This window comes from Macaca fascicularis, chromosome 15 (genome assembly GCF_037993035.2).
Source record: "Macaca fascicularis isolate 582-1 chromosome 15, T2T-MFA8v1.1".
In the NCBI taxonomy this organism is placed as follows: Eukaryota; Metazoa; Chordata; class Mammalia; order Primates; family Cercopithecidae; genus Macaca; species Macaca fascicularis.
This window is the reverse complement of record NC_088389.1, coordinates 7616251-7642631: the sequence shown is the minus strand read 5'-3', so window position 1 is coordinate 7642631 and position 26381 is coordinate 7616251. Positions and strand designations below refer to the sequence as shown.

Here is a 26381-nt window from a genome sequence, read left to right as displayed (position 1 = left end):
TTACTTCATCTCTGCCCATGAAGCAGGCAGCTGTTATTGTCCCCCAGGCCCACGCCAGCCACTCAAAGTAGGTTCTAACCAAACTACCTCCAACAGTCAATATAAATACACCACACAATTGGCTTCTGAAAGGACACCTTGCAACCAACAAGAAACTGTTAGCACAACTTTGACAAATTGTACAACTAAAAACCTTGGAAAGGGATAAACACTGCCACATTTTGACTCAAATACTGCTTCGTGGTAGCACCGCAATAATTCACTGAAACAAAAGAATGAATGAGGAATACGTTTATATAGGAATCAGAGGAAGCATGACTAATCATTTAAAGAAATAGGTCAAGAAACTGCTAGGTTCAAATGCTACCATGTGACATTGTCAGGGTCTTAGGCAAATTCACTTTTCTTGGTCCTGTTTCTAGGTTCATCAAAAACCACCTTTGGACTAGGGAATCTGTTGCTTCCCAAAGCCTTCCTTCTGTGATTCCAGCCCAGATTTTAGGACTGCTCTCCCACTTGGTATATGAAAGCACTTTCCATGTATAATAGCAAGAGTGCATTTCTGTGTTGAATGCGGTTTGGGACCTACTCTATGAGGCAGAATATCATCATGTAACTTTAAACGTGATGACAAGGCGCACTCTAGATAAGGATAACACGTAAGATGTGGCCATACACCTGTGCATGCCTGGCAGGGAGATGGGGAAGTCTCATTTAATGAAGCCAGGGTGCCTGTTGCACCTGAACATCCTCAGTCCACGTCAAGTTCACAACGTCCTTCTGACATGAAACCACAGGTGTCACATACTTTTCCATACTTTCCACCCAAGATTAAAATATGCAGAGCACCGTGATAAAGACGACTCCATTCACAGCATGTTGGCTCTCATTCCGTAGAATTACATACTTTCAGTGCAAAATGATGACCAGGTTCCAGCGGCAAGCAAGACTGGGCTCAGTGGGGACAGCAGGCCCTGCAGGAGCCACCACTCCTGTCGCCACAGTCTGATGCAGCTGCAGAGAAGCTGTGGCTGAGGCCATTCACTTTGTGAGAGAACCGCACAGGAGGGAAAAGGTAGGGAAGGTCGGGAAGAGGACAATGTCTTGCTTCTGAGCCCAAGCCGAGCCATCGCATCCCCTGTGACTTGCATGTATACACCCAGATGACCTGAAGTAACTGAAGAATCACAAAAGAAGTGCAAATGCCCTGTCCCACCTTAACTGATGACATTCTACCACAAAAGAAGTGAAAATGACCGGTCCTTGCCTTAAGCGATTATAGTATCTTGTGAAATTCCTTTTCCTGACTCATCCTGGCTCAAAAAGCTCCCACACTGAGCACCTTGTGACTCCCACTCCTGCCCACCAGAGAACAACCCCCTTTTGACTGTAATTTTCCTTTACCTTCCCAAATCCTATAAAACGCCCCCACCCTTATCTCCCTTCACTGACTCTCTTTTTCAGACTCAGCCCGCCTGCACCCAGGTGATTAAAAAGCTTTATTGTTCACACAAAGCCTGTTTGGTGGTCTCTTCACACGGACGCGCATGACAGGCAGGTGCAGAGCCAGGGAAGGACCTGTGATGAGAACAGAAAGGAATGCGTCTCCCTGTACACACACTCGGATTTTATGACAATGTGCGCAGGGGGCTGAACTGGATGCCTGAGAACATTCCTCCAAGTTCTTTTGCTGATTTTCTAAATATTGGTGTAAAATCTGAACTCAGACAAAATTTTTTTAAATCGCTTCAATCAACGTCTTTGTCTAGTGCTACATGATCATCTAGAAAACCAACTTCTGTTCTAAGGCTCACATCCTCCTATAAAGTCCCAGGGATTTTACAAGGGAATGCACCTCTCATTCGCATCAAGAACACACACAACTACTGTTAAAGAAATGATTAAATTGCTTACATAATTTTTTAAACACCCAGATTTGAAATACAACAGAGACAACTTTTTGATAGCTCTGCTTTCCAACTGCAAACTGCGAGTGGAGAAAATAACCTACCATGATTTCTAACCAGTCAACAACCTGTCTTCCCTGGCTGCAGTAGGAGCAGTCTTTCTGAGCTCAGGAGGAAAAAGAACCCAGCTGGTTAGCGGACAGATAATCATCAGTTCTCAGCGGGCTTCCCCGGTCCCAAATCCCCATGTGATACATGGAAGTAAACAGCTATCATTGACCAAGCATCTGAATGCTTATCTCACCTTGCCATCTGATTCTCCTGCCATGCAAATTTAAAATTAATAAGCCTGCTATTAGAGAACAGAGTTGGTGCTACATCTGTCTTCCTAAAATTATGGATAATTACCAGCCCACAATGGCTTCTAATCAGATTTGAGTAGTCCCTTAGACAGGAAGCTAAAGTGCCTCAGCCCTAAACTGAGAAGAAAACAGAAACTGGAATGCTCTAGGTTTGATTTTTTCCCCCTTGTTCTAAAGTTGCTGTTCACGAATCTCCTTCTACTGTCTTGTTTATAAAATTTATGAGAAACAGGGAAAATCAAAGACATGATAGAAATGGCCACGTTTTCTAGGTACAAACTTTGTGAACATTATTTTTAGGTGCTGGGCTTTTTCTCCACAAATTGTGAGCCTGGAGGACATTTTCTCCCTCGTGGTTACACATTCAGAGTCAGGGAAAGTGGCTTTAGGAGTAAAGAGGGGAGTGCAGTGAGAAGTGACTGGACACTGAGAAGGACAGACAGGGACTCTACCTCGGTGGCCTACAGCATTCCTGGGCCTCCGCCTTTACTTTACTATCTGTACAAGGGATCCAAAGGCCCGTGATTCTAGGCCACGACAGCTCTTCATACACACATACACTAACATCACACGCCTGTGTGAAAAGCTGTGACACTTGGCTGATTTCCTGCAGAAGTTATCTTGTATCATTTCTACTCAAGTACTCCACCTCCTTCCAGACAAGTATCTGAGGATGATGGGCTATCCCACAGCCATGTGTGTAACCTCTGCTGCTTATGATCCCTGTACACATAGCATTTTCCAAAAGCATTTGGTGTGAAGGGACAGAAGAAAGAAGAATAAGGTTCTTTCAGCCCATTCATTCATTCATTCATTCATTCAACAAATATTGACTATCTATGTGCCAGGCACTGGTGATATAACAGCGAACATATATTTTTGTAGGTAGCGACAGACAACCAAAAAGTATGTTAAAGAGTGATCAAGACTGTAGAGGAAAATACACCAGGAAACAGGAAAGAAGAATACCCCTAGCCACCCTACACTGGGGTGACGCTAGTGTTACAAAATGGAAACAGCGGCTGGGCGCGGTGGCTAACACCTGTAATCTCAGCTCTTTGGGAGACTGAGGCAGGCAGATCACCTGAGTTCAGGAGTTCAAGATCAGCCTGACCAACACGACGAAACCTTGTCTCCACTAAAAACATAAAAATTAGCTGGACGTGGTGGCACACGCCTGTAATCTCAGTTACTCAGGAAGCTGAGGCACAAGAATCACTTGAACCTGGGAGGCAGAGGTTGGAGTGAGCCGAGATCGTGCCACTGCACTCCAGCCTGGGTGACAGAGTAAGACTCTGTCTCAAAAAATGTAAAAAAAAAAAAAAAAAAAAAAAAAAATGTAAACAGAGAATAAGATACCAAAAGAAAGAACATGAAGGATTAATTGTAACAAAAGCCTTTGTAAGCTGATACTTTCCTTCCTGGATCCTTGTCCCTTACAAATGGAAAAAAAGGGCGGAGAGGGGGTAGCATCCAAATGATGTTGTAAGATGGCTTCGGGTTTCAGATGTCTGACAGCCATACTCATGTACTTCAAGGAAAAAGCTCTAGCTCTATAAGCAATCTGGGCAATGGTTTAATGATCCTGTAAGATCAGTACCATATTCTCTCATTTTTCATAGATGAGGAAACTGAGGCATAGAAAGGCTAAGTAAATTGTCCATGGTCACAGGTGATTTAGAAACTTTTCTTCAAACTTTCAAAAGTTAACTACTGCCACTATTACACATGGGTTTTTGTTTGTTTGTTTTTGTCTGTTTTGAGACAAGGTCTTGCTCTGACCAGGCTGGAGTGCAGTGGCGTGATGATGGTTCACTGCAGCCTCGACTTCCCAGGCTCAAGTGATTCTCGCACCTCAGCCTCTCCAGTAGCTGGGATTACAGGCATGAGCCACCACACCTGGCTAATTTTTTAATTTTTATTTTTTGTAGGGATGGGCTTTCTCCATGTTGCCCAGACTGGTTCCAAACTCTGGGCTCAAGAGATCCTCCCAGGTCGGCCTCCCAAAGTGCTGGGATTACAGGTGTGAGCCACTGTGCACAGCCCTACAAATGTGACTTGTACAAAGTCAGAGCAGTGAGCAGGAAGAGAACAGAGACTTCAGCGAGTCTCCTGGCTGTGGCAACGCCATATCCCTCCTCCATACCGTAATGTGTCTACACCCACCAAGCTCCTAGACGTTGAAGGCAGGCCAGCTCAGAGACGAAACAGCAGTCAAGAAAGAGAAGATGCAGACATGCGTCTTGATTTCGGCTGGAGCGTGCCTCTCTGCCCTGCAGCTGCACAGGCAGAAACCAGGGGCCGTGAGTCTCAGGCAGCGTGTTTGGTTCCTGGCTGGTTATCTTTTGGGAGACCATCCCATACAATTAGTGTTACACTTCTCAAAAAGGAAGTGTGAGTTTTATAGAAAAATCGATTCCATTTGGGAGAAAGGTCTAATAAAACCACAAAAGGATAACACATTCATACAACAACAAATTCAATTCATCTGTCACAAACTGAAATCCCAAAGCCCTCGGCACACAGCCGCTTTTCTGAGCTGAAATTCAACTCCAGTTGAGAAACAGGTCAACTTTTCTAAAGAGATTTCTTTTTCACATGCCTTCAATAAAAATTCCTTTCCCTCACTTGTCATTTTCCAGATTTAATGGCTCTGTTGGCCTTTCTCTCATTTAGGCCGTGAACACTGACTGCATGTCTAATACGGCCAGGACTCCAAGGGAGGCACCCTAGGGAACACAGATGACCGCAGCACAGCGACAACCTCAAGGAGCACACACGGGGAAGGCAAGATGATACAATCGCAGACTTCACACAGAAAAGAACTTGGCATCCATACCCCGTCCCATTTCTAGAAAACAACGATGCTGACTTAGGAACATTTACCGAACAGCCTGCAGTGTGGAGGCAGCACGAGGGGGCTCCATGCGGGGAAGAGCCCCTTCAGAAGGCGGCGTGCAAGCAACGTGGAGGCAAGAGACGTCCCCACGCACAAGGGCCAGCCTGGGGGCCTGCAGAAATGCCCATGCATCTGGGAAGAGGGAGAGAGGACAAGATACTTAAATGCTCCAAAATGAATAGAAGCCTCCCAAGAACCTCCCCCGAAATGGGGCAGGGATTTAACGAAAGACCAAACCGAGCATGCGCAGTTACCTGAACATAGCGCCACCAGAGCGAGCTATCAAGGAAGAAACAGGGTCACTAGAAGCCTGAGCCTCTACTCCCAGCTCTGCAACTCATTCACCCGATGACCTTGGTGAAGGCTCTTAGCCTCTGTGAGCCACAAGAGAATCACGGGAAAACAGAAGATATGAAAACTGCTCTACCTTTTTCACAGAACTGCTGAGGGAATAAAATCAGATAACGGATTTTTAAATTCTCTGTGAATTACAAAGCAAAATGCAAACGTATGAAATCATTCTTAGCATTAATAACAGCACTGTAAAATTAAGAGAAGAGTTAAGACCACAGCATTTTCCATCCCCCGACTCCCGAGACAAATAGTGAGTCCAGCTGACGTATTTGGGCAACCCCAGTATCTAGGCTTTGAGAGTCTCAAACAGCTCATGAACTCTGCCAGTATCACTCCAGCCCAGTGCTCATTAAGTTCTCCAAGACAGCCAACTGACCTAAAAAACTACAGCTTTTTCAGCTGGACTTGAAGCCCTCCAAGCTCACAGCACAGCTCAACAATGAAGAAGAGGTTTTCTGCCACTAGACTCAAAAGCTGGAACATTCAAGACCAGGCATGGCGGCGCATGCCTGTAATCCCAGCAATTTGGGAAGCCGAGGCAGGAAGATCACCTGAGGTCAGAAGTTCAAGAACAGCCTGGCCAATATGGCAAAGCCCCATCTGTACTAAAAATACAAAAATTAGCCGGGCATTCTGGCGGGCACGTGTAATTCCAGCTACACAGGAGGCTGAGGCAGGAAAATCCCTTGAACTCAGGAGGTCGAGGTTGCAGTGAGCTGAGATCACACCACTGCACTCCAGCCTGGGTGACAAGAGCGAAAGTCCATCTCAAAGAAAAAAAAAAAAGAAAGAGCATTCTTTTTTGCTGATGTTAAATTTCCTGTGCTTAACACAGAGAAATCATACAACACTGAAATCCCGAAAAACATATCATAAAAAGCATTTAGTGACTAAAGACATTCAATATAACCTGTAACAGTGAGTTCCCCTCCTCTTTCCAGCCAGCTCCACTAACGCTGTGACCCTTAACAATGTTTTCACGAACAAAGAGGAAAATTAATAGGACCGCTTACCCCTCTCAGCTGACAGCTAAACCACTGTTTCTCCCTGGGCTCACTAAAGATGACCTTTACCCAAAACCAGGCTGCAACGACCCTGTAGATGTTGACTAACAATTTCAAAATTCCCATATTCTTTGTCCACTCCTAAGGAAGATGAACTGAAGCCAGGTGTCTCCAAGTCAGAACTAACAGAGGCCTTAAACATCAGATGGCCCATTCCCTTCTTTGACAACCGGGGGATCTAAAGCTGAGCTTATGGAAGAAAACAGCCTGTTTAGTAACAAAGCGAAAACCAAACCCTAGTCACCCAACCTCTGGTCCAGAACTCCTGTGACATTCCAGCACCCATACAGGATGAGTCTCCCTAACCAGAAACTCTGAAATCTACAACTTTTGAGTGCCGACGTGACGCTCAACGAAATGTTCATTGGAACAGCTCAGACTCTGGATTTTTGAATTCAGGAGGCTCAACCAGCAAGTATAATACAAATATTCAAAAATCCAAAAATGTAAAGAAATCTGAGACACTTCTGGTTCCAAGCAGTTTGGACGAGGGATATTCAACGTGCATTTTTTTTTTCTCTAATGAAGGAAATTAAAAACGAGGCCCAAGCAAAGTCATTCAATCCATACTAAAGTCATTCAATAGTTTAATTAGTACCCATTTAAAGTGAAGTTCTACCCGCAGATATTTAAAAGGATGAATACATACATGCCTATAATTCCAGAACTTTGGAAGGCCGAGGTGGGAGGATCACCTGATGTCAGGAGTCCAAGACCAGCCCGGCCAGCATGGTGAAACTCCATTCCTACTATAAATGCAAAAATTAGCCAGGCGTGGTGGCACACACCTGTTATCCCAGCTACTCGGGAGGCTGAGGCATGAGAATCGCTTGAACCTGGGGTAAGCACGTTGCAGTGAGCCGAGATCACATCACTGTACTCCAGCCTGGACCACAGAGCAAGACTCTGTCTCAAAAAAAAAAAAAAAAAAAGGAAAAAGAAAAAAGAAAATTTAAATTGTGTTCTCACATGGAGCCCATGTTCCCAGAACACAAACCCTGCTCTGTGCTCCAAGAGCACACAGGGTGCCCCTTTATCTTAATGTTCACCATATTCCATGACAGCCATTGGCACGTGTCTGTCCATCGCACTAGACTTCCTGTGCATGAGGCAGGGATCATATATTATTACCTTTCTGTCCCCAGTGTCTGGCCTAGAAGACACTCAGTAAATGATTCCTGAATTAAGTCAGTTACTAAAATATGTTAAACTTGTATTAACAAAATTGATTTAATAAGTTTGCCAATGCAGCGTTCATACCACACAGCTTAAATCTCAACCTGTGGATTTATCTTGTGTTCTGCTAGATTATCACCTATTAACATTCAGGAAGCACCTAGTATGTGATAGGCATTACTAATTGCTGGAGACCTAGCAGTGACAAAACAACATTCCTTGTTCAAAGACAAGTTCTAGTATAAAGAGGAATAGAAGGAACAGGCTAGATTGATGAGAGAGCTAAGAAAAGGACAGGCTGCCATGGGAAGCACCTGGTCTTGTCTGGATGGTACACAGTCAACAAAGTCTGAGTGCTTCATATAGCATAAGATCATCTCCTCCAAAGAAGCGAACGAAGCTTTGATTCCCCAGTACCAGAAGTCACCATAAAGGTGTGCACAGCCACATGCTTAGTGTAGGAAGTGAAACCAAACGAACAAACAAAGCTCCAACTTCCAGAGGCAATGGTCCAATTATGAAATCCTCTGGCTACGTTCAATTGAAATTCAAGGTATTCAAGAGGCCAATATTTAAGGGATAAATTAACCCAACCACTTAAAACTAAAGTAGTCAAGGGGTAAAGGTATAGTACATTTTACAAATTTATTAGCTCTTAATATTTACATTTAAATATGACGACGATGGTGTAATAACTTTATTAACTAGTTATTATGTGTTAGGCACGAAACTAAGCACTTTACACACACATTTGCACGATCCTGTGAGATGATAATGACCCCTTGTCATCCCATTTCATAGATGAAAGTCAGGTTTATATAAGCTTAAAAACTTACCCCAAATGACACAACTACTTAGCAAAACCCAGGCAGCCTGACTCAATAGGCCTTGTTTAAAGAAGTAATATTTATAAACTGTCCAGCACAGCGGTGGTACAAACAAGAGTTCAATAAATGCCTAAAGAGTACTTCATACCCAAAATCGTTTCCCACCAATCAAACTAGACTTACTCTGGTTCTGCATAACCAACTGTCAAATTATTGTTCCATGAAGAAAAGGTGGAATGGGTAGATATCAGGAAAGAGTGAATAACTGCTAAATATACTTGATGGCAGGTAGTAACAGGAGGTGGCATTTAGGCTGTTTCCACATTTGTTTGGGCAACACTTTTTTTTTCACAATTCTAAAGCACAAGAGCCATTCTAAGCTGGTGAAAGCATAAGGCATGTCTATGATCCAGGACTCCAATTCACTGTGGATCAGTGGATCTCAACCTTTACGGTATATCCGAACCACCTGGGGGTTTTTAACAGCAATAGAGCTGCCCAGGCTCCATTCCTGCAGATTCTATTTCAACTGGTCAGGAGTAAGCAAGCATGCTTTTTTCACAACCATCCAGATGCAGCTAGGTTTGGAAACCACTGTCCAAGATGCTCTCACACTTCCACTCAGTTCAACACACACTTACTGAGATTCTAAGCACTATGAATCGGGCTATGTTAACAAGTCAGTCTCCACTCCCTAATAATATTGGCAAAGAAACCAACATCAGAGATTTATTCCAGTCCAAACCAAACAAATTGCCGGGTGAAAAAAATGCCCTGGCATCGTTTGCCATACAGAACAGCTCCCAGTCTCCTGTTCCACTGACACCAGCGTCCACTCACCGCAAGCCTACTAAGTGCCACATGTGCTAGGATGCTCCCTCATCTCATCACCATAGACATCCCTGCTGGACGTGAGTATGTGACAGACGAAAATCACGGAGGCCTAGGGAAGTTGAGATCCGCATTCCCACTGCGGTGAGGGCGTGCTTGAGAGGGACCCCACGGCTGGGCCCTCCATGCTGCTCTCCTCAGTAATCACTCCCAGACCAGAGCAGCGAGGGGGAATTTTCTTCCTCTCACTATTTTCAGCCCCTTGGCTGACCCAGCATTCCCCAGAAAGCTATCGAGTTCTGGCAGCTCTGAGGCCACAAAGCCACAAAGGCACGGGACACACAGCCCATCTGTCTCTAACGGGTCTTTTACTTTGTCATGCTGATCATTTCTAAGAGCAGATGGGTTAAAAAAGACTTGGCAAGTTACCACGAAATGACCCCTCCACTCCTTCCTGGGGGAAGGCTCACTAGTTAGCAGTCAGGCCGGCTTTCTGCTATGAACACAAACCTGCTGCTATGAACAGATACATACAGGCTTTTGTGTGAACATAAGTCCTCATTTCTCTGGGATAACAGCCCATGAATGTGAATGCTGCCTCCTACGGCAATTGCACATTTAGCTTTTTAAGAAACTGTCAAGCTGTTTTCCAGAATGGCCCTACCATCTTCCATTCCCACCAGCCAAGTGTGAGTGATCCCGTTTCCCTGCATCCTCACCAGCATTGGTCTTGTTACTACTTTTTATTTTAGGCATTCTGATAGGTGTATAGTGACATGGCTTTAGTGTGCATTTTTCTGATGGCTCATGATGTTGCACATCTTTTCATGAGCTTATATGTTATCTGAAATGTCTCTTCAGGTCTGCTATTCATTTTCAAACTAGATGATTTGGTTTCACTGCTGAATTTGGATAGTTCTTTATATATTATAGATATGAGTCCTTTATCAGACATGTGGTTTGCAAATAGTTTCTCCCAGTCTCTATCGCCTCCTTTCATCTTTATTTTGTATTTCACGTTTTAATCCATGATCTATTTTGAGTTAATTTTTGTACGAGGTATGAGGTTTAGATCAGAGTTCAGGGTTTTTTTCGTATGAATAATCAGGTAGTCAGTAACTTTTTTAAAGAGACAAGGTCTCACTCTGTCACCCAGGCTGGAATGCAATGACAAGATCAGAGCTCACTGCAGCCTTGACTCCTGGGCTCAAGTTATCCTCCTGCCTCAGTCTCCTGGAGTAGCTGGCACCACAGGCAGGTGCCACCGTGACCAGTTCATTTTTTTAGTTTTTGTAGAGACAGGGTCTTGAGCCATGTTACCCAGGCTGGTCTGGAACTCCTAGGCTCAAGTCATCATCCCACTTATATGGGGCCAGGCAGTGGCACGTGCCTGTAATCACAGCACTTTGGGAGGATGAAGCAGGAGAATCACTTGAACCCAGGATTCCAGACCAGCCTGAGCAACAGAGGAAGGCCCGGTCTCTGCAAAAATTTTAAACATTAGCTGGGCATGGTGTTGTACACCTGTGGTCCCAGCTACTTGGGAGGCTGAGGTGGGAGGATCTCTCGAGCCTATGAGGCTGAGGCTGCAGTGAGCCATGATCGGACCACTACACTCCAGCCTGGGAGAAAGTCAGACGCTGTCTCCAAAAAAAAAAAAAAAAAAAAAAAAATCCTAGAGCATCACCCATATTAAAGACAGGTATTGTCTTTTTCAAATTTAATTACTGTTATATAATGGACATATAAAATGTCCAGTTTGAAAGTTTGAAAATATGTAACTCTAAGTATTCTTACCTTAAAATTCTGATTCCTACCTAAGATATTGCATACTGTTTACATAAGTATCACAATGCCTGGACAACAACTAAAAATGTGTAAGAGTAAGAAAAATGAGCATGTATGCCTATTAATTAAGGTATATTTCCCCCTTATTACATAAAAAAGTCATCACTGCAAATCCCTATGACCGTATCAAAAGTAAACCTACAGTTTTACTTCTCCATATTATAAAATGCAAGGTTAAAACTCGAATACTAAACATTTCCTGAAGCCAAGGGTAGTTTACTTAAAATAAATGCCTAGGGTCTATATCAAAAATATGAAAAAGCTAGCTACTTCATAGCCATTCCAATCTAAGTTCAGCTTTTTTTTAATTGACACATAATTGTGTACTGTACATATGTATGGAGTACACAGAGTGATGTTATAATACATGTAATGTATGTGATCAGCATAATTAGCATATCCACCATCTCAAACATTTATCATTTCTTTGTGTTGGTAACTTTCAATACCCTTCCTCCAATTATCTGGAACTATATATTCTTTTTTTTTTTTTTTTTTTTGAGACAAAGTCTTGCTCTGTTGCCCAGGCTAGAGGGCAGTGGTGTGATCTCAGCTCACTGCAACATCTCCTTCCCAGGTTCAAGCTATTCTTCTGCCTCGGCCTCCCTGGTAGCTGGGATTACAGGCACCCACCATTATGCCCAGCTAATTTTTGTATTTTTAGTAGAGATGGGGTTTCACCACGTTGGCCAGACTGGTCTCAAACTCCTGACCTCAGGTGATCCACCCACCTCAGCCTCCCAAAGTGCTGGGATTACAGGCATGAGCCACCGCGCCCAGCCTGAAACTACATGTTCTTGTTGACTATAGTCATCCTATGATATAGAACACTAGAACTTATTCCTATCCAGCTATAATTTTTTTTTTTTTTTTTTGAGACGGAGTCTCGCTCTGTCGCCCAGGCTGGAGTGCAGTGGCCGGGTCTCAGCTCACTGCAAGCTCCGCCTCCCGGGTTCACGCCATTCTCCTGCCTCAGCCTCCGGAGTAGCTGGGACTACAGGCGCCCGCCACCTCGCCCGGCTAGTTTTTTGTATTTTTAGTAGAGACGGGGTTTCACCGTGTTAGCCAGGATGGTCTCGATCTCCTGACCTTGTGATCCGCCCGTCTCGGCCTCCCAAAGTGCTGGGATTACAGGCTTGAGCCACCGCGCCCGGCCTCCAGCTATAATTTTGTATCCTTTAACAAATTTCTCCCTATCTTCCTCTTCCCCCACCCTTCTCACCCTCTAGGATCCTCTGTCTACTTTCAACTTCAATGAGATCCACTCTTTTTTGCCTTCCACATAAGAGAACATGTGCTGTGTAACTTCCTGTCCCTGGCTTATTTCATAATATCTTCCAGTTCCATCCACGTTGCTGAGAATAACAGGACTTCATCCCATGTTATGGCTGAATAGTACTCCATTGTGTATAAACACCACATTTTCTCTATCCATCATCTGCTGTTGGACACCGAGGCTGATTCCATATCTTGGCTATGGTGAACAGTGCTGTAGGAAACATAGAGGTGCGGATGCCCCTCCGACACTGATTTCCTTTTCTTTGGGTATCTACACTGTAGTGGGACTGCTGGATCACACTGTAATTTCATTTGCAGTTTTCTGAGGAACCTCCATACTGTTTGCCATAGTGGGTGCTTTAGCTTACTCTTACTCTTTCTCTTTTTTCTCTTCGAGACAGTCTCACTGTGGCCCAGGCTGGAATACAGTGGTGCAATCTCGGCTTGCTTACTGTAGCATCCGCCTCCAGGGTTCCAGTGGTTCTCATGCCTCAGCCTCCTGAGTAGCTGGGATTACGGGCACCCGCCACTACACCTGGCGAAGTTTTGTATTTTTTAGTAGAGATGGGGTTTCACCACGTTGGCCAGGCTGGTCTTGAACTCCTGGGCTCAAGTGACCCACCCACCTCAGCCGCCCAACAGTGCTGGGATTACAGGTATGATCCACCGCTCCCAGCTAATTTTTGTGTTTTTAGTAGAGACGAGGTTTCACCATGTTGGCCAGGCTGGTTTCCAACTCCTGATATCAGGTGATCTGCCCGCCTCGGCCTCCCAAAGTGCTGGGATGTCAGCGTGTGCCCCACGCCCAGCCAGCTGCTCTAGTGTACACCCCCCTACAGTGTGTAAGAGCTCCTTTGTCTCCATATCCTCACCAGCACTTGTTACTTTTTGTCTTTTTGATAATACTCATCCTAACAGGTGAGATGATACCTCACTGCGGTTTTGATTTGCATTTCTCTGATTATAAGTGATGCTGAGCATTTTTTTCACATATTTTTTGGCCATTTGTATGTATTCTTTAAAGAAATGTCTGTTCGATTGGGTGTGGTGACACAAACCTGTAAGCCCAGCACTTAGAACGCTAAGGCAGGAGGACAGCTTGAGCCTTGACCAGCCTGGGCAGCATAGCAAAACCCTAGCTCAAAAAAAAAAAAAAAAAAAAAAAAAAGGAAGAAGAAAAAAGAAATATCTGTGTCTGTTCAGCTATTTGACCTCCAAAAACTAAGAGCCCATTTTGTAATCTAACAACCTCCCTGATTCAGAGACAATCTGTGTTTGGTTCTACTCTGCTACTTCTTATGGGACTTTGGGAAGTTCCCTTAGCCACTTTGAGCTCAATTTTCTCAACATTAACCAAGAATAAGTACCACCTGCCTCTGCTGGTTAACGCTGAGGACTGAAAGGAGAACCTCCACAACACCACATGACAATGCCGCCTGGCGGAAGCCCCTCAATGCGGGACTGGTAGGATCATCTGAAGCTAAGTACAACTTTCCTTTCCACTGTCCCAGGCTCACTCTGCATACGATTAGCAAGGAATAGAGAATAAAGGAAACAGAAATAATTGCTTAATTTTTAATAAGAAATTTTTAAAAAGTTGAGGTGGTGGAAAAATAGGAGGGAGAGGAGGGGAAGGAAAAGCAGTCGGTCACAAGTTTTAGTCCAGGGCTCATACCTGGCCTCCTCACTCACGCAATCACCAGTCCCCACCACCTGGGGAGGGGTACTTTCTCGGCTGGCTTCACCCACATGGAAGGCACTGCCACAGGTGTTCAGAAACCAGGAGCACCTTGAAATGGGCAATGTGCTTTGGGTAGGAGACCTACAACTTCCCCAAAGAAACCATGGCATAAAAGTGACCCACATAGGAGGTACCAAGGGCTGTAAATACTTGGTGGCAAAAACTGATGTCATACCTGCTGTACAGGAGACACACACCCAAATTAAACTTGCCAAAATAGCAGAGAAAAAAATACAGCAGACATCCAGTGCCATTCTGTTACAGAAATATTTATATCCCAAAGCCAGGGACCTCTCTGAAACACTGTTTATTTCCACGTTTCATGGAAGATGTTTGAGTGCGCTCACGTGTGTGTCAACAAACTTCCAGTCCCTGCTCTAAACCCTGTGGCTACTCAGCAAAACCCAAAAACAAATATCAGTTTTCCTTCCAAATGAGAAGTTTCCTGACTTAGCGAAACCAGCATCAAATCCACTTATTATGAGATAGCTGATTACAGGCGAAGCCCTCTAGTCCCAGGATGACTCCCCTCCTGCAGGAGCGGGAAGGATGGCCATAGCACTGGCCTGCCAGACCACATCTCCAGGCAGTTTGAAACCATGGCTGCTCAGCTGAGCCATGATAAAAATCAAAACCAAGTATCTCTGAAAAGTGTACATGTCAAGAACCAGACCTCGGACCGGACTCAGCAGAAATGGATGTTGCAAGGTTTGTTCAGAGACCTCCTCTCCATGCCCCCTTTCCCCGGGACCTCCCTCCTTGCACTAGGGGCCCAGGGCCAATGGACCTCTCCTTTATCTCTAGCCCAGTGCATTTTCAGGAACAGCTCCCAGACTGTACCAGATCCTGAAATGTATTCACTGAATGCACTATTTCTTCAAATGATCATAAATCATCTGACTATAACAACAATTGTTTTAAAAGTGTTCTCTCTCTCTCGGGAATTCTGTCATGAGTTTGAGCAAGCAGCTTTGCTTCTCTCTACTGCAATTCTATCATTTGCAACATGTTAACAATTACTGTGTTCACCCATAGCATTGTTGTAAAAAGCCTTGAGACCCACTTCATGTAGCCTGCCTGGAGCACAGACACTGTCACATGGTAAATGCCCACTGAAGGTGAGTTATCTGTAGCTATTATTACCCGCCACTCCAGCGAACGAAAGGAGTCGATCAGGTCTCATCGTTTCACCATGAAAGGATGTCCATGTAGACTGCGCAGTGGGAGTAGGGGGACTCAGTGTTTATCAGGTACTATTTTGTTTTTTACAAAGTGTACATATATATTTGTAGGTACACTGGAAAAGATCTGGAAGGAAATACACCCAGTGTTAATAGTGACTACCCAAAAGACACATTCATCCAAACACACAATAGAAAAACACTCACTATCTTTCTGTCTTCCATATCATTGGAACTATTTTCAATAAGCATCTATGGCTTTTGTAAAGTTTTTGAAAGGAATTTATTGCAATTTTTTCTGGAGAAACAAGCAGGAGCATGAAAAAGGTGGAAACAGAAGGTAAAATGGAATGGGACTCAATGGAATTGAGTCCAAGCCAGGCTCAGCAGGCACACAAACCACGCACCTCTCACTACAACTCAACACCAGCTCTCTCTTCTCTTGGTCCAATGGCCCAAGACTTAGAGATAAAATGTTTATTGTGATCACATCAATCACACCAAGGAGCTTGGAACCACCCTTCCAAACTCCTCTGGTTCTGTGTACCTGCCCGGGGCTGTTAGCTTTTCTCCTGTGTCTTTGCTGGACTGTAATCCCCTAGTGGTGGAAATGCACCCTGACACTTAGCCATCATCCCCACAACACTCAGCACCGCATAGAGACCAGGGCAGTGATGTCCACTCGGACTGTGATTCCACTTATAAAGCAAAGGACCAGGGACCAGATGCGACTTGTCTTTGGTAACTCACCAGCTGTGGCTTGAACCAGAACAAAGTCAGGTCTCCTGATGCCCAGAAAAGAGCTAGTGCATGGCCCACTAGAAACGCAGTAAAAATGTTTTGCTTGCTGTGAAAAGATGCACTACTGGAGAAGATGGGTGCAACTTCTCATGGAGGCATTCAGCCCAGATCACCAGGAAACAGAGCTGCCGGATGAGACACTCGGCCCAGATCACCAGGAAACAGGGCTGCCGGATGAGACACTCGGCCCAGATCACCAGGAAACAGGGCTGCCGGTTGAGACACTCGGTCCAGATCACCAGGAAACAGGGCTGCCGGATGAGACACTCGGTCCACGTCATTAGGAAACAGGGCTACCCGATGAGACACTCGGCCCAGGTCACCAGGAAACAGGGCTGCTGTAAGAGACACTCGGCCCAGGTCACCAGGAAACAGGGCTGATGGATGAGACACTAAGCCCGTCCACTGGAAAGGAAATCTGGCTGGGCAGTGGAGGGAAATTCACACAGCCCAATGGCAGCAACAACATGAACAAAAAATACCTGCCTGGAAAGCCATAGCCTGGCTAGCAAATTCGAAACAGAGCCACAATCCTAGCAGCACACATCACTGCAACACAGGGCTTCAGTCAGTGTGAGCACACTTTAAGTAGAAATGTAAAATGTCCATGTTTTATGGAACAAGGGGGCTATTTGTGTGTGTGTGATGTCAAAGAAAACAGCTGAGAAGAAACTGTTGGCAAGGAAATAGAAATAGGCGCCCTTACACATTGACAGTGAGATAACGGTATGGCCCTAACAGAAGGGAATCCAGCAACACCCATCAACATTTAAAATGCGCAGAACCCTGGATCCCACAATTCCATTTCTAGCAATGCATCCTGTGAACATATTCACGCAAATATGCAAGAATTATGTACAACTCAGCATTGATTAATCCAAACGGTTGGGAACAACCTAAATACTTACCGGTGGACAACCGTGTTTATCTTATGCCAATATCTGTGTTTTTAAAAACAAGACACATAGGCTGGGCACAGTGGCTCATGCGTGTAATCCCAGCACTTTGAGAGGCTGAGGCAGGTGGATCACTAGGCCAAGATATCCAGACCATCCTGGTCAACATGGTGAAACACCGTCTCTACTCAAAATACAAACATTATCTGGGCGTGGTGGAGCACACCTGTAGTCCCAGCTACTCAGGAGGTTGACACAGGAGAATCGCTTGAAGCTGGGAGGCAGAGGTTGTAGAGAGCTGAGATCACGCCAGCCTGGTGACAGAGCAAGCCTCTGCCTTGGAAAAACAAACAAACAAAAACTGGCAAGAGTGGTCACAGAGCAGTGATGGGAGTAGGACTGCCTTTCACTCTCCAGGACCTTTTGAATGTCGCTCATATTACGTATTCAAAATATATGACTATAGCAAATATTTTCAAAGTAACTATGAAAAACTGAGAGAATAATAATATCTAACACACAGGACTGCTGTATAATTAAAGGATGAAAAACATTAAGCACTATCAGAGTTCGAAGGAAGAAGGATTAATTCTAGCTTGGATGTCAGAGCGGGGATCATGTAAAGGAAGCGAGTATTTCAAGTCTTGAAGGATGGAGAAGATTTAAAGAGGCAGAAGTGTGGAGACGATGTCTCAGATGGAGATAAGAACATAGGCGAAGACGATGGCCCAGATGGAGATAAGAACATAGGCGAAGACGATGAAGAGATGAGAAGGTACAAATTCTAAGTGCAGCTCTCAGGCTGGGTTTCAGAACAGGGCTTAGGAAACAAGCTGGAGTGCAAGGCTCATGGCGGGAATGGAAACACTGAAACCCAAACTTGCATATCACGACCTGATCATGAGCCTTGAATGCCAAGCCAGGGAACCTGTCCTTGATCTTAACAATGAAAAATCACTTGGCCGGGTGTGGCGGCTCAAGCCTGTAATCCGGTGCTTTGAGAGGCTGAGGCGAGAGGACTGCTTCAGGCCAGGAGTTTGAAACCACTCTGGACAACACGGCAAGACTCTATCCTTACAAAAAATTTAAAAATTAGCTAGGCAGGATAGCACACCTGTAGTCCCAGCTACTCAGGAGGCTGAGGCGGGAGGATCACTTGAGCCCAGGAATTTAGGGTTACAGTGAGCTGTCATGGCACGCCTGCATTCCAGCCTGAGCAACAAAGCAAGGGCATGTCTCAAAAATCAAATAAAATGAAATAAAATCACTAAAAGTTTGTATAGACATAAAGTATAAAATCATACCCTATATGATTTAATCCAGATATATAATATAAATTAGAGGGGGAGAAGAGAAATTAGGAAGCTATTATAAGAAAACAAGACACAACTAAGACACAAGCAAAGGCCCTGGGCTCACAGCGCTATCTTTATATAAAGGAATGAACTACCACATTTATTTTCATGGCATCACCAACTCTGATACAGGCTACAGTATTCTGGAACCATCTCTGTATCAGTCAAATCAGATGGCCATAATACCGTAGGCAAATACCATCAAAAACACCATAGGCTGTGTGGTTTAAACATTAGTTTATTTCTCACAGCTCTGGAGGCTGGAATTCCAAGATCAAAGTGTTGGCCAACTCAGTTCCCGGACAGGGACCTCTTCCTGGCTTGCAGACAGCCACCTTTCTTCTTGTTTCCTCACACCAGGGCAGTGGGAGCTCTCTGCTTTCTCCTCTATTTTTTTTTTTTTTTTTTTGAGACAGAGTCTTGCTCTGTCACCAGGCTAGAGTGCAGTGGCACAATCTCAGCTCACTGCAACCTCCGACCCTCTGGTTCAAGCAACTCTCTGCCTCAGCCTCCCGAGTAGCTGGGATTACAGGAACGTGCCACCACACCCAACTAATTTTTGTATTTTTAGTAGAAACACGGTTTCAGGATGGTCTCAATCTCCTGACCTTGTGATCTGCCCACTTCGGCTTCCCAAAGTGCTGGGATTACAGGTGTGAGCCACCACACCTGGCCTGGTTTCTCTTCTTCTAAGGTCACTAATCCTGTCAGACCAGGGCCCATGCTCATGACCTCATCTAACCCTAATCACCTCCCAAAGGTCCTACCCCCTAATACCATCACACTGGCAGTTAGGGCTCCAGTACAAGAATCTGGGGGAGACATAAACATTCAGTTTATAACAATGTCTTTTCAATCCTGTTGAAAAAAACAACCAAATGAGTAGGCAACAAAGTACCTTATATGTAAACAAGTCGGGACTTTTCATATTTCTGCTAACACATTTAGGTCAATTTAAAATGTCTGATAACAAGAGTCAGAAGCAGAGATAAATGAAAGTTAGTTACTCTGCATTTTAGGCCCACATTGAGCTGTCTTTCAATGACATTGTGGTACAAGGAACACTGCTTTCTATTCCTGGTTTTGTCACCAAAAAAGCTGGAACATTTCCCTGTATTTCCATTTATCTTGAAAATCACTGGGCTGACCTAGCAGACCTCCAAGGTCCCTTCCATTCACAAATTCCACAAATAACTTCCTACCAACAGATACTACACAAATAAACCACACTGACGAAGGGGAAAGCTAACACTAGCAAACAATGAGATGTCAAACAAGACAAGACGTATAGAGAAGTGGATCAACCACAAACTGGTGGACGATGAGCCGGCGGTGGATGAAAACACATTCCCTATCGATGGACAGACAGGCAAGGGCGCCGAAGTAGTATTGTTGAAGATTTCCTATTTTAAACCTTCAAGATAAATGGCCCAATTGTTTATATTCATTCTGATTAAATGTGAACGTGAAAACTTCCTCCAGGGGACACAGACACCTAAAAAGTTCCCAATGTATCCAATTTGTCATTTGATATTTTTACTGACAAGAAAAATGAGGGACTGAATATACAAACAGACCATGCCTGATCATATGTAGAAAGACAGAACTCAGACCACAACCTGTAGCTGCCCACCCAGGAAACCAATCTCCTATCTACAGTCAACAGCCAGGAGGCCAGCCAGGCTAGCACTTCAGACAGGAAGCCAGACTGCTCTCTATCCACAACCCAGAAACTAAGAAACGACTCTGTCCTAGGTGGCCAGGACTTGACTCAAAATTAACAGCCACCCTAATTTTGGCCCCTGTTTCCAGTTAGGATCATTCAGAGAAAGCCAAATATGCCCCTAACCAATCACATAGGACACTCCGCTTCTGCACAGCCGCCTCCGGCCCTCACAACAGCCTCCACTGGGAGCTGTTCTTTTCCATCCTGAAGCTTCCCCACTCCTCATCCGCCACTCACTTGCATATCAGTCTGTGCCACACGCAAGTGATGGTGCCAACTCCCTTGCCACAGCAGTTCTGAGAAAGTCGCCTCTGCCTGTCTCATGTGGCCAGCCTTCCTTTATTTCCCCCAAAAAACAAGTCTTAAATGAGGGGCTTCTCTCTATATGGCCACGCTATACAATTCAGAAGCCCAGCATGGCAGATTCCAAGCCTGGAAAGACCATACACCCCTCAGGTCCTCTTTCCACAAAACACAGCTTCCTGGAGTTCTTCAGTCACTCCCACCAACCAGGGAAGGAACCACGTGTTATGGAAAGATCAAGGGCCTTGACGTCAAACTTCTAGGTTCATCAAGTACTTCATCTTTCCACTTAAGAAATTACATGGCCTCGGCCAGGCGTGGTGGCTCACACCTGTAATCCCAGCACTTGGGGAGGCTGAGTCGGGTGGTTCAACCGAGGTTGGGAGTTCAAGACCAGCCTAACCAACATGGAAAAACTCCATCCCTACTAAAAATACAAAATCAGCCTGGCATGGTGGTGCATGCCTGTCATCCCAGCTACTCGGGAGACTGAGGCAGGAGAACCACTTGAACCTGGGAAGTAGAGGTTGTGGTGAACCGAGATCACGCCATTGCACTCCAGCCTGGGCAAGAGCAAAACTGAGTCTCAAAAAAATAAAAATAAAAATAAAAAATTGACGTGACCTTGAACAATTTTCTTAACTTCTTTAAGCCTCTACCTTCATCTTCAATAAAATAATTTTACCTCCAAGATTGCATTAAATGGAATCCCACAGGAAAAACAGCTGACAAATTTAGGGGCCCAACAGCTGTGCACTCCTACTGTCGCCCCACTTTACTCCAAGAGAGAAGCGGAAGATGTCAAGAAAAAGCCTGTTAATCCCTACACCTCAGCATCCTGTGTTCACACAAGGCGCAGTGACATCCAGACTTACCGGGGTCACCCAAATACAAGACATGGTTTGATTTTTCAACTTAGGTACACATGGCTTCTAACGTTCACCATATATGATCCATAATTTAGAAGAGATTTTCCTACACTACCCCGTGGTTCTATTTTAGCAGACTTAGATGTGCCATAATAGCTCACTCTCTTAAGCCCTCTTCAGTATCAAAAACAAAACTTTAATCTGTAACACAGTTATCAGCAGTGAAAGTGGAAAAGGTACCTACGAGTCAAAATGACCCTCTGCCCCGCCCCACCGCACCCTACAAAAAGCTGTTCAGGAGGATTTGGGCTGCTTATGAGAATGCTGTCTGTATTCCCAAGGACAGACAAACGCCTACCCTGGTTAGAAGCTACGCTGCTCAGCCTCCGGGCTAGAAAGCTCCCCACGCCCTCTACCCAAGGAGAAGAGAAACAAATGGGGTGGCCAGGCTCCAGGATGTGGACTGTTTAGTGTGGTTTCTGCAGTCCAGGTCACCGCCATGGGTGAAGCTCTTCCTTCCTTCTTTTCCACCCAAGTGGCCAAGGTCCTACGGCTGCTGTGGGGCCTCTTCCCTATGAGTCAGCCTAGCCATTGTTCTTCTTCTTTTTATTTTTGAGACGGAGTCTCACTCTGTCACCCAAGCTGGAGTGCAGTGGCGTAATCTTAGCTCACTGCCACCTCTACCAACCGTGTTCAAGCAATTCTCCTGCCTCAGCCTCCCAAGTACCTGGGATTACAGGCACCTGCCACCACGCCCAGCTAATTTTTATATTTTTAGTAGAGACGGAGTTTCAACTTGTTGGTCAGGCTGCTGTCGAACTCACGACCTCAGGTGATCCACCTGCCTCGGCCTCTCAAAGTACTGGGATTACAGGCATGAGCCACTGCATCTGGCCGAGTCAGCCCAGCCATCCTGACTTTTTGTTCTGGTAAAATTACTGTCTTCCACGTCTACCTTCCAAGTAGCTAAATCAGAGATCTGGCCCTTGGAGCAGGCTTGAAGAATCCCTGTTTTTGGTCCTCAAGAGGTCCTACCAGGGTCTGGGGCAATTCCAAGACTTGTGTTCTTAAAGAGGAAAGAAACCTCACATACACGGCTCTCGCAGAGCTCAGGCAGAGCTCAGGCAAGGCTTGGGAGGCGGCCCTAAGGTTTGGGTGTGCCATCTATGATAACAGATAAGAGATCTGAAGCCAGCTGTCTGGGTTCAAACCTCAATTCCAACAGCACCGGCTGTGTGATGTTAGACGACGTCCCCAGCCTCTCTGTGGTTCAGTTTCCTCACTGTAAAACGGCCACAATAATAGAGCTGCTCTAAAAATTAAGTGAATTGGTGCATATAAGGTATTCAGAACAATGCTTGGCACATGGGGGAGTTCAATAGACACGTATTGAACAGAGTAACTTAGCAATTAGTAAATATACTCATGCAGGCCAGGCGCGGTGGCTTATGCCTGTAATTCCAAAACTTTGCGAGGTTGAGGCGAGAAGGTCACTTGAGCCCAGGAGTTTGAGACTAGCATGGGCAACACAGCAATATTCCATCTCTAAAACTGTGTGTAACATACATGTCTATATACACTCAAATGTTCACAGTGTATTTATAGTATACAAAATAGCTGGAATACAGAGTTAACTATTCACAATGGTTACTTCTAGAGAAGGCGGAATGCAAATTTCAGCTTTTTACCCCACATATATATTCTTGTATCATCTGAAATATTTAAGCAAATTGTATGTATAAATTTGCCCCGAAACACATAGCAGAATAATGTAGTTTTGACTCAAAAATCTTCATATCATGATGGAATTGTCCTGTGAAAGTAAAGTTATAGAGATGAAAAGCCTGCCTCCAGCCTAAATGCTCGTTCATATGACCTATATGACACAAACCAATGCAGAGGCCCCAATCCTTTCCCCACTGTCATAAGAATTTTTCAGTGAACTGCATTCCCCTTTACAAACTAGATGATAGTTCGAGTTACCAGGCAAGAACGTGGATCCAGTTCTGCTTTTTCAAAGCCCAATGTTCCTCCCATAATAGCAATGCATTCTTCAACCGGTCAACTGCCCCCAACACCTGAGCTCTCTGTTGTACACAACTCAACGAGGCCTGGGAGAAAGCAGGTGCAAATTTCACTTACTCAGTAACAACACATCCCACCTGATTCCTCTGCTGGGCTAGTTCTCAAGTCATCTTTTTCTAAGCTTTCATTCGGCTCTACCACACGTACCTAGGCTGGGTAAAACACTTTACCAAGTTTTTTTTTTCGAGACGGAGTTTCACTCGGTCGCCCACGCTGGAGTGCAGTGACGTCATCTCGGCTCAGAAGCCAGCGCCCGGGTCCATGCAGTCCCCTCCGCGGCAGACGCGGGGAGCCGGGGAGCAGTGGGGACCGGCCCCCACCCGTAGGGCGACCGGGACCCCCGCGCAGGCCCACGCGGTATCGCAGCAGGGGCGAAGCCCCCGGTGCCACCCGAGGCCGAGACAAAGCCCAGGCGCAAGGACCTCGGATCCCGACTTCGGACCCTGCGGAATCCAACTCGGAGCCGCCACGCCCGGCGTAGAGAACCCCGCCCGGTCCGCAGACCCCGTCACCCGGTCTCACCTCAGGCCGCCGGCTCACAGCGCCCGGTCCTCGCCGCGGCGCCTGGGCCGACTGGAGCGCAGCTGAGCAGCCTACAGAGCGGAGGCAGCCTCAACAATGGAGTCCCGGGGCGGGGCCGCCGCCGCCGCTTCAGCGCGTGTTCCCCGCTCAGGATCCGGCTCGGAGCAAGGAGCTGCAGCTGGCGCGGGGCTGCGGCCGGGACACACACCCTGCAGGTGCACACGGCCCCGCCCGCCGCCCGCCACCCCGCCCCCAGCGGAGGCGGGCGCCCAGGGCCCGCCCCCCGGCCAACGGAGAGCGAGCTGCACGGAGAGGGCGGGGCCTGGGGGAACAAATGGAGGTTGGGCGGGAAGGCGCTGGGACTGGGCGTACCGGGTCCCGCGGGAGGACTGGACCCAAGAGCTGACCGGATCCTGGCCTTCTAGAAGACCCAGCTCAACGTCCACCTGCAGTCTGGTCTACAGGACGCGCTCATCTCAAGCCCAGAACTCAGGCTTTTAGGGCAGAGAGCCAGAGACAGGCTTGCTTTACAAAAAGGGAAACTGAGGTCCAAGGAATAGGATTGCCTGCTACCGGAAGTCACGTAGTCCCATTCACTCGTTCACCTTGTCATTCAGCAAACATTTGGAAGCACATATGGTGGGCGTTAGGACTGAAGAAGGGCCGGGCGCGGTGCCTCGCGCCTGTAATCCCAGTACTTTGTGGGGCCGAGGCAGGTGGATCACTTGAGGCCAGGAGTTCGAAACCAGCCTGGCCAACAAGATGAAACCCCATCTCTGCTAAAAATACAAAAACTTAGCCGATCGTGGTGGCGTGTACCTGTGGTCCCGCTACTGGGAAAGCTGAGGCAGGAGAATCGTTTGAACCCGGGAGGTGGAGGTTGCAGTGAGCTTAGATCGTGCCACTGCATGTGCTCCAGCCTGGGCGACAGAGTGAGACTCTGTCTCCAAAAAAAAAAAAAAAAAATTAATAGATGGGAAGTAGAAGCGAACTTAGGCCTTCCCTGAAGGAGCTCGGCCAAGGAGTACCTGAAATGTCTCTGCATCTCTTTAAGGTCTGATAAAGGAACCAGGAGCAAGCACTAATCACTTCCCTTTCCTGCCTCAGAGCTTTCATGTGTTTGCTGTTCCCCACCCGAAATGCCAAGTACCAATGGTATTTATTTATTTATAGAAATGGGGTCTCCCTATGTTGCCCAGGGTGGTCTCAAACTCCTGGCCTCAAGCTATCCTCTCGTCTCAGCCTCCCCAAGTGTTGGGATTACAGGCATGCACCACTGTCCCCAGCCCTGATCGTCTTTAAAACCTCTTTCCTTATCTTATTTGAGATTCCTGCTTCATGTGCCCCCACACCCTTGGTTTTTCTGTACCTCCATAGCTGCTCTGCCCAACTTGTATATGTCTGGGCTCAGGCCAAATGCCCTTCCATTTGCAGTGGGCACTGCCACAGGAAATCTCATGCCCTTCCGGGCTTCACAAACCATCCACATGCTCTGCTGCCAGCCAGAGACATCCATCCCAGTCAGATGCCCACCCCTGACCTTTCCCAAAGCCCCAGTTGGACACAGGGAAGCATCTCCAATTTTCCGCGGGCCAAAACAGAGTGCTTTATTAGTGCCCTAACCTGCTCATCCACGTTCTTGTGATTCTCTGTAAACAGCCCCTCCATCCACCCAGCTGCTCAGGTGAAAATCTCAAATCCTCCTCTAGTCCTTCCTCCCCGAACCTCTCATGCAGCCCTCTGCCTTCCTAGGACACTGAGCACCCCTCACTCCCAGCACCAGCTGGGGTGCTGTCTGAGTCGCTGCCACCCACTTGACATGAAGTGTGACCTCTCGCCCGGTGTGGTGGCTTACGCCTGTAGTCACAGCACTTTGGGAGGTTGTGGCGGGCAGATCGGTTGAGGCCAGGAGACTGGGACCAGCCTGGTCAATACAGTGAAACTAAAATACAACAATTAGCCAGGCATGGTAATGCGTGCCCATCGTCCCAGCTACCCTACCCAGGAGGCTGACACAGGAAAATTGCTTGAACCTGGGAGGCAGTGGTTGCAGTGAGCCAACATCACACCACTGCATTCCAGGCTGGGCAACAGAGTGAGACTCTGTTGCAAGTTAAAAAAAAACAAAAAACAAAAAAACCCAAAAGAACACACACCAAAAAACCACAAAAGAACAAAAAAACAAAAAACGAAGAAGAAGGAGAAGTGTGACCTCTCTAAGGCAAGGCAGTGTCCCACTCTGATTCACTTCCATGTGCAAAACAGGACCTGCACCCTGAAGGCACTCACTCAGGGAGGCTGCTGGGATGGGTGGATGCACAGTTAAGGTCTTCATGGTGGCTGGGGCTGACCCCAT

At 46.2% G+C, this 26381-nt stretch overlaps 1 protein-coding gene across 1 annotated transcript in view; it reads right to left on the bottom strand.

Annotated features, from left to right (window-relative positions):
- LOC135967595 (SH3 domain and tetratricopeptide repeat-containing protein 1-like) overlaps positions 1 to 16550 on the bottom strand; it is a 33123-nt gene extending 16573 nt beyond the window's left edge. Inside the window, 1 exon segment of the mRNA XM_074018076.1 lies at positions 16475 to 16550. Coding sequence (XP_073874177.1) covers positions 16475 to 16550 — 76 coding nt within the window.
- Between the last annotated feature and the right edge of the window lie 9831 nt (positions 16551 to 26381).